General features: G+C 43.6%; 1 protein-coding gene across 1 annotated transcript; it reads right to left on the reverse strand.

Moving 5' to 3' along the window:
- Positions 1-1,512: 1,512 nt before the first annotated feature.
- FOXL1 (forkhead box L1) lies at positions 1,513-5,736 on the reverse strand. The gene has a single exon (XM_051974831.1). It carries the CDS (start codon positions 3,820-3,822, stop codon positions 2,557-2,559), a length of 1,266 nt encoding a protein of 421 aa, XP_051830791.1. The 5' UTR covers positions 3,823-5,736; the 3' UTR covers positions 1,513-2,556.
- Positions 5,737-9,379: the final 3,643 nt, after the last annotated feature.

A 9,379-nucleotide genomic window follows, 5' to 3' on the forward strand; every position in this document is an offset into this window, starting at 1 on the left:
TAATAAATGTTGGTTGATTGATAGGTGGTGATTTGTATAAGATATTAAAAGCAAGGATTCTCCTGAAAAGCATCAAGTTCATTTTTTAAAACTATTGTCAAAATCTGAGGCAGACTTCATGAACAACTGTCGGAGCCCAGTCTTTAGATCCTGCTTAACTATGTCCTATTGATTGATAAATCAAAGATCATCTTCTCAGAACTTTTTAATTATCCAATAATGATGTTTCCTTGAAAAGCCTTTTTTCATTATAGCCAGCATCAGACTTCTACTTCATTTAACTTTTGAATTTATTTTTAATAATGTTTTAGTAACCATTTAAGAAGTTATTTTAGAAATCCCTTTCAAACTTCCTGAAGGCCATTTCTACCTCTAAAAATTCAATGACTTTCTGTACTTTCCCACATCAGATAAAAGTTATTTGAAGGTTTAGGAAGTCAAGCTTCTGAATTCCAGTGAAACCCAAATATATCCAATATAAAAAGTTGAGACATTTCAAAGGCAGTCTGGGCTGTGCTGAGGCCTGGGAAACTTGAATTTCTGAATTAGATCTTTGTTGCAAACAAGGGTCTTTCCTCAATGAGATCTCCAATCACCTTGTCAAAGTATTTATTTAACTACCAATGACAGAGGGGAAAGGTACTGCTGGGCTTCCAGTCAGAAGCCTTGGATTCTTGTTCCTGCTTTGTCACAGTAACTGAGTCACTGAAGACATCATTTAATCTCTCTGAGACTCAATTCCTTTATCTGTAAATTGGAGACAATAATACTTGCACTATCTGCCTCTCTAGATATAGTGAAATGATCTTGTTAAGGCAATGTGAAAACCATAAAACACCATATAAATGTTTACTTATTATTATTATCAAGATAATTAAGTACTGTGGGGAGGGCATGGAGTAGACAACTGTCGGACAAAAGTTAGGAAATAATCTTTTCAGAGAACCTTAAAAGTTTTTCCCTGTGGAATAAGAGAAATTCAAAACTTGCAAAAAAAACAAATCCCAAAGATTTTGCAACATAACAAAGTGTTTCCTCTTCTCTCTCCAATCTTTCTCTCTCTTTCCTCTCTCTGTGTGTGTCTTTCTCTTTGTTTTTCTCTGTCTGTCTCTGTCTCTGTCTCTGTCTCTGTCTCTCTCTCTGTCTCCCTGTCTCTGTCTCTGTCTCTCTGTCTCTCTCTTCCTCCCTCCCTTCCCCAACTCTGCCATTCCTTAGTATTGCTTTATGTTTCTCCATCTCTTTTCTTGTCTTTTTCATTCTTTCTATATGTCAACTTGCTCCACAAAAATGTAAGCCTTCTTTATTACCAGATTCAGAAAGCTGTGTGTGTATATATATATATCCTAGATCTTTTTTAAGTGAGTCTGGTATAATATGAGTCACCTTCTCCCCCCTCTCCTCTTTGGGAGCCCCTTGCAATGTTTTGTTTCTTTAAAAGCTAAACAAAAATAGCAGTGCATTAAACGGCTACTTCCAGTTGCAAAAATAACAAAATGGGTATTCAACAATGAATTGCATAAATGGACAAAACATTTTATTGGCTAGAGTGTACATTCATAGTGAAGATTGCTAATATAGATGTTTTCAAAGGTCGGTTATGATTATTTTTTTTAAAGTCCACTATTTATAGCAGAAATAAAACATGTTGCTTGAACCGTATATCTGGAGGAAAAAAAGAAAGGAAAAAAAAAAAAAGAAACAGCCCTATAAAAATTGTGACTGATCTTGGTTGTTGTCCAATTGGTAAGACAACTTCCACCTTCACGTCTCTCTCGTAAAACGGCTGCGAACAATCGGAGTTTTCCCCGGGACCTGATTCAGTGAATGGCACCTTCAGTCTGATACACTCTCGGCGAAAGTCAGCCCAACTGACCTGTTCTACAAACATCTCTAAATCCCCTAGGCCAGAGGGAAGCTACAGTTGAACTTGAAGTTGCCTTGCCTCCCTAATCCATGTGTATTACAACTGCTGTCTGTTTTATACTCTATCATACCGAAGTGGTCGGGAATCCAGGGCAAAGGGATGGCAGTGGTAATGGGGAGAGGCCAGGGAGTGGGATTATTCGGGATCTAAACTGTAGCTTTGAGATAGACTTATTTGCTGTAGCTTTGAGATAGACTTATTTGGTCTTGGGTGTGTATGCTGTCTCTCGGTAGCCTATAATAAAACTTTCAGGGATGGGGTGGGGGGCGGGGGAGAGAGGAGGGGAGAACAAACATCAGCCTCTTGGAATCGGGTTTAAGAACATTCAAAACGTGAACATTAAAAAGGGGAGGAAGGGTGCAAAGAACAGAGATTCGGATTACAAAAGATAAACCAGCCAGCCCAGAATAGGAGAATTTTTTGAGCTGTTCACATCTCCACTTGAGGTTCGCTGAAAATTTCCTGAACAGACAGGTTGGCAAATGTCTTTCAAACAAATAAACAAGCAAAGTTAAAATAATATGCTTTTCACCCTCTTTGGTCGTGGTCAGTCGCTGGCGTCCCTTGCAAGGGACAGGTTCCAAGCTTTGGAGAAACAGAAGGAGGAAAAAAAAAAATCCCGCCTGTTCCTATTACTGAAAATTAAATACCGTATCAGAGAGCTGGAGGGGGAAATATGACAGAAGAGGGATCCCCAACTGGTAAAGTCGCCCTTGAACGTGAGAATCCAGCATCAGAGAGCCACTGAAAGTAGGGCAAAGACCAGGAGAGCTAGTAAAAAGGGTAGAGCTGAAGCATCCCCCGGGTAGCAACTCCCCGGGATATTTGGTTTCCCCGGCCGACTCTTCCCTTCTGACTGGCTTCTGGCTCTGTGCCCGGGCCAGGATACTGTCTATGCTGAAGCTCTTGGGCTTCTCGGTGATTTGGGGAAGGGCTGGGTCCTCCGGGTCCGTGTCTGGAGGGCCAGGGGGCAGAGAAGACCCCAAAGTAGCTGTGCTCTCAGCTGGCTGTCCGGTTGCCTGGTCTGAGATAGCAGCATCTCTCTGAAGACTGTCCTGGGCGGCGTCTTCCGACGCCAAGGAAAGGAGGCCAGGGCTGGACCAGTAGAGGGGGGAAGAGCATCTGGTGGAGGGGTGAGTGGGGGCCGAGGCAGCGTGCCCCTGGGAAGCTCCCTCACTACTTCCTTCGCTTTCTTCACCTCCTTCTCTCCTTCCTCCCCCTCCTCCTGCTTCACTCCTTCCATATTCTCCTCTTTCTTGATTCCTTCCTCCCCCTCTTCTATCTCCTTCAATGCCTGTTCCTTCTCCCCTTCCCTCCCCTCCTCTTCCTTTCCCTCCTCCTCCCCGGCTGCCTTCAGAACTGTCTTCCCTTTCCTCCAGCCTGACTCTCCGGCCCACCTGGACTCCAGCCTCCTCCGTGTCCCCTTTGCCTCTCTTGGCCTCCTGGACCCCTGAGCCGGGCTTGGGCTTCCTCTTCCGGCGTCTATAGTTGCCGTGCTCAAACATGTCCAGGCAGCGGGGGTCCAGGGTCCAGTAGCTGCCTTTGCCCGGACGGCCCTTCTCCCGGGGCACCTTGACAAAACAGTCATTCAGAGACAAGTTGTGGCGGATGCTGTTCTGCCAGCCCTGCTTGTTGTCGTGATAGAACGGGAAGCGGTCCATGATGAACTGGTAGATGCCGTTAAGCGTAACCCTCTGCTCTGGGGCGTCCTTGATGGCCATGGCGATGAGGGCGATGTAGCTGTAGGGAGGCTTCTGGGGGGGCTCGGCCCGACCCGCTCCAACCAAGGTAGCGGGAGGAGAGAAACCCAGGGGCAGGCCGGGACGCTCCGGGCCGTATACGTACAACACCGAGGGGCTGACCAGAGGAGGTAGGTGGTGATTGTAGAGATGGGTCATGGCGAGGCTAAGAGAGCTCCGGGCTGTCCCGCAAAGAGAAGGCGAGGGTGAGCCAGGGAGAGGTTCCCCAAGCCCGGGAGACCCAGCCGCGAGCCTGCAGCTCTAGCTCCCTCCGGCTCTGCCTCTTTCCCCAGCCAGCTCTCGCTGTGTCCCTTCTTCATGCCTTTAAAAATGTTAAATAATTGTTGTAAGTTTGCTATTATATGTTGACTTAGCACTGGAAAATAAATTGTCTATGATAAACAATCGTTGTGTTCTCAGCCCACCCACATTAATTAAAATTTCATTGCTGAAAAACTCCAAGCTTTTCTCCACGTGTCTTTTTGATACCAGCCAATCGTTTTCTGGGTTATTTCTTCATTTGTTTATAGAATTAGTCTGTTGATAAGTCTGCCCACCCAAGTTGAATCAAGCTGTGTTTATTTGGAAAAATTTCCGGGCACCCAATATATAAACGCACTGATCTGATGTTTGAAATATCACGTCCACCCCTTGACGCTGTAAGCACACACAACTCAGCAAAGCAGGATGTTAACTGCTACAGCTCGGCGCAGGGTCCGAGCAGGCCAGATACAGAGAGAAAGAAAGTGGGGGCGAAAAGATTAATCAAGAGAGAAGCGGACCACGACCAGTGCAGGCTGGGAGGGAGCTCTCGTGGCCCATCCCCACTCCAAGGACAGAGAATCTCCTTTTTCTCTCTATTTTATGGGAAGATGAATGATCCTTATAAAAGCTTTCAAAAACTTTAGAAGATGTTTTTTAATCGGACCCGGAGGGGCGGGAAAGGGAGAGAAGGAAAGAAAAAAAAATCACGAATTTTGGGAAATGGAAAGGAAATGGAGTTTGATTTTTGAGGTGCCGGGTAATTGACAGAGGAGGTGATATTGGAATGTGGGTGCGATAGAATTCCCAGTCTTTCCACACTTTTTTAGACATTTGTCGAATCTCAGTGTAAATAAATTCAATCCCGGATAACTAAGTCCGGGGGCAATCAGATCGCGTGAACCTACGGCTGAAGCCGGGTTGGAGAAATTGGCGAAGCCTCAATGGCCAGTTTAGAAGTTGAGTTAAAATAATGTTGATCTCTGGGGCTCTGCAAAGGTGGAAGTGGTCTGCGGTGATCAGGGAATCGCGAGCAGAGAAAAGTTTGATCGATCCTCTATTGGAAGTGGGAGAGCAAAAATGGGGTCTTTGGCAAGGCTGAGATTGCAAGCGAGGAGTACCATAAAAGGGGGACTTGGCAGGCTTCAGGAGGAAAGCTGGTATTTGTGAATGCAGGCCTGTTGCTTTATATTCTGTCCTTTCCTGTTTATAACAAGGAGGGGGATTATAACAACTTTACAAGTGCACACAGCTGGCCGGTGATTACATTAAACATTTGGGGATGCTTGCGTGAGTTTTTTTCCCCCTTTTGGGGGGTATAAATGTTCCCTCTTTATTTTTTAATTTGCCGGTGTCACGGTTTGAATCAAAGGTCCGGAATGGCTGCAATTCAAGAGGCGTCCGCCCCCTCCCTCGCCAGCACTCCTCCACTCCCTGGAGGCAAAAGGGGTAGATGCAAAGAGCAACACCTAGCTATTTATGATCCGCTATTCCAGCGACTCAGGTCAGTTTAAACATCATAGGAAAATTTAATTACTGCTATGCTCAGTAAAACGAGAGGGGATCCCAGGGTGAAGGGGAGGAATAGAGTCAAGGCAGGGAAGAAGCTGAGTGCAGCTTGGTAGAGGATGATCGTGGACTGTCTGATCCTCAGAACAGGGCATTTAAAGATAGAAAGGAAATTAGGACTAATCTATGGGACAGATTCTAGTACAACTCCTATGTTTCATAAATAGGGAAACTAAGCTTCAGAGAAAAATCTTGCTGAGGTCACTCGGAAGCAAATCAAGATTCCAGCCAAGTTATCCAGACAGAGATCTTTTCACCAGTTGCTTGGTGGTTTTGCTCAAGAGGTAAGGACCAGCAAGGGCTTTTACTCTGAATCAAGGAGCCCTGTAGACCAGAAACAGCCCATAGGACGTTGAGGTAAGCACTGCAGCAGTTCTATTGGGTGTCTTAAAATGCAGTACCCCTTCTCAGAACTCTGAAGCAGTCCAAGCCTGTTTGTCTTCAGCTCTGAAAATCTGCTTTATGTGGGAGGGTCTTTTCAGAACGTCCCAGACCCAGTTTCACCATCCAGCAATTTCCTCCTCAGTCTTGCTGACTTGACTTTATTCCTGTGAAAGTGTTCTTGGATGTCCACAGCCTAGGTGGAGCCCAATTTTAATTTAAATTAAAATCAGGGCTCAAAGTAGAATCATTTCAATTCTATGATCCTCGGTTTTCTCCTCTAAGAAATGAGGAAATTCATACTTGGGTCCTTTTATTATAGAAATATGAGATGTTGCCACAACCAACATCATTATTATTATATAAGCATTAGGGGGAAAAAAAGAGTATGGCTTAGTGGATAGAGAGCTGACCTGAATCGGGATTCAAGTCTGGTCTCTGAGATGTGATGGCTGTGATTTGCTAGAGAAATCACTTAACTTCTCAATGATACCCTGACAACTTCCTAATACTATAAATTGTAGAGAAGTTGCCACATCTCTAGTGACAGGAGTTCGTTCACTCAAGGGAAGCACACAGTGAAAAATCACAGTTTTGAACAAATAATAGCATCATAATATTAACTATTATATTATGATATTTATAATATATAATTATATAATAACATGGTCACATAAAGTATATGCTTGGATGTTATCTATTATATTATGGCATCACAAAGAGAAATGACAGAGAGACTATTGGGAAAAAAAACCTACCCCATCACCTTCTCCATTAATCCTTTCGTAGTTAAAACGCATTTTAATTGGGAGACAAATATAAGAGAGGAAAAAAAACAACAGTAATAACTCACATTTGTATAGTTTTCCTCACAACAACCCTATGAGGTAAGTAGTGCAAGTATTATTCGCGTGTAACAGTTGGGGAAACTGAGCCTCAGAAAGGTGAGATCACTTGCCCAAGAAGCCACAGTAAGCCCTGTTTCTTTGCTAGGAGCCCCCAGCAGCAGTGGCCATTTAACTTAATCCTCAACAAACAATTCAGCGTCCATCTCCGAAGGTGACTGAGACATTTATCAACGGCTCCGCCTTCCTTCGAGCTCAAATTGCACCGTCCTGTGCAGAAGGGGAAAGATGCAGGTAGCTTCCAGGGTATTTCAACATAACTCCATCGCCTCTGCTAAGTCCCTTCTACAGAGTTCAGTCACGCTGAAGGAAAAATCAACGGCGCAACTTTCTTGTCTTGCCTTCGGAGCTAGCTGACTTTGGGCGTCTCCTGGAGAGAAACTGAGCAGGGATTATTGTAATAATAAATACTGCCCTATATGGTCACAGGCCCGGATACAGGCGGAGACACACTAGGAGTTACGGGAGGTATTGGGTGAAAGAGAAAGGAAGAGAGGAGGGAGAGAGAGAGAGCCAGACAGACAGACAGACAGACACAGACACAGACAGAGACACAGAGAGAGAAAACCTAACAGTTAATCTTTGGGAAGACACTGAGGATTTCCCAAAGGCTTCAGAGTTAGCAGCGCAGATGCAGCTAGCTACCTCTCAAACCTTGCTCCACGTTACAGCTGAGACCAAAAGAAAAGTGTCTTCCCCTCACTCCTGCCCAATCTTCAATTTTGCATTAATTGCAATGCGGAAGTTCCGGGTTGGGGGTGGGGGGGAGGAAGCTGCCACAGTCTCTAACTCAAGCTGCTTGTAAAGTCTGTAAAGACCACTCTGGAAGAGGAGTGATAGCCACTTTTTTTATGTGTGATCTGTAGCTCAAAGATGTGGAATCGGAGTCTCTGATTTTGAATTCTGACTCTACTACTTACTAGTTGTGTGATCTTAAGCAAAAGTTAGTCTCCCCCCTACCCCTCCCCATTTTCATTTCCTTTGTCTGAGTGACCATCTGTATCTGCCCCTAGTTCTGAAGCCCAAACACAGAGGTAATCTTTTATTTTCTACCTAGATGGAGATCAGAACTCTATTTGGCGAGGGATGTGCATGGGGAGGGGAAGGAGATATAAAGAAGAGAGGGCTTATCACAGAATATATCAGATGAGATAGGAGTCAGTATGACAATCCTCCTAAAGATGCCAGAAAAAAATACCTGCTTATCCAGTTTGGGGGTAGGGGTGATATGAAGATCATCCTTCCCCTTCTGCTTGATATCTCCAGGAAGCAAAAAGTCCTGTCCCCTGGACTCTGTGGTCACTGAGGTTAAAGTTACTGTCTTAGAGTGATTGGTGATAGCCAGGATCAAATCATAATTGAAAACAGGGGTACAAAATGGTCATGAACACTTTCTTTCTGAGCCCAGACAGAGGTGTCAGAGAGAATGCATACTTTCCCCTTCCTCATCTCCAATGTTCCAGTGAAACTAAGCAGATTAAAAAAAAAAAAAAAGTCATTGAGGCAATTTCCAATTTTGCTTTAAAATCCTAAATGAGAGGGAAAGGGAGAAGGGTCTGGACAGTGGGCCCAATTCTTTGCAAGATAAAAGACTGTGTTAAGAATAATCATTGAAATGCTTCCCTGCTGAAATCTGAAAGGCTAACCAACATCATATAGCTCCCATGAGAACTCATAGATTATTAGAGATGGAAAGGCCTTTAGAGATCAATCAACACTGCCTCATTTACAAAGGATGCTTAGACTCAGAAAGCAGAAGTGACTTACCTAGGATATCAGCCCTGATTCCACAACAATCACTTATAGGAGGGGGATTGTGACAGGGGACAACAACTGCATTTTTGGTAGAATTTTCTAGGTTCTCATAATTGGAAGGAACCTCAGAAATCTTCTAGTCCAACAACACTAGAAAAATCTACTCAAATACTTTATGAAGACAACTTTGAGTTACCAAAGCTCTGTTAATCTCCTTTTCTAATTTCAGTAATTCTAGAAAGAAAACTTTGGTTTTAAGTGAAAAAATAAACCATCATCTCCAGTAGTACAAGACTACTAAGATCCACACTGTATGCATTCTGTATCATTCTTAGAAGTGATAATGAAAGATGTATGGGAAAATAATGGACCCTAGAGAGACAGTCTCTTCAAGTTGCCAATCCTTTGGGAGAAGGCTAAAAAATAATCCTGATCTTCCATCTCCAATTGTTCTAGTATATCGATATTGGGAAAATTTGAATCTTAAAACATTCAAACATAATTTGGAGATTGGGCATAGGCCTGGCCTGTAGTAGAAAAGGGGGAGGGGAAGGGTTTTCTTTTATAGTTGCCAGTGCTTTTTCTCCATTTCCTATATTATAAACAAGTGGAGACAAAGTCACAGCTTATCTATCACTTATAGCATTATTGTATATCAATTGAATTTATAATAAAAGGAATTATGAAAAGCTGAGGGAAAAGGCATAATCTGAAGGACCAATATGGTCTGATAATATCCTTATACTGACCTTTTCCCCAGGAAGACTAAGAAAGCTCAATTGAGATGGGCTGGAAAAGGTACTGGACTGGGAATCAGGACACCTAGGTTAAAATCCTTGTTGTCC

The sequence above is a fragment of the Antechinus flavipes genome, chromosome 2 (assembly GCF_016432865.1).
Source record: "Antechinus flavipes isolate AdamAnt ecotype Samford, QLD, Australia chromosome 2, AdamAnt_v2, whole genome shotgun sequence".
In the NCBI taxonomy this organism is placed as follows: domain Eukaryota; kingdom Metazoa; phylum Chordata; class Mammalia; order Dasyuromorphia; family Dasyuridae; genus Antechinus; species Antechinus flavipes.

Bases quoted from the DNA above. Each gene is read 5' to 3' on its own strand.
- FOXL1 (XM_051974831.1), bottom strand. From the start codon at position 3,822: ATGACCCATCTCTACAATCACCACCTACCTCCTCTGGTCAGCCCCTCG.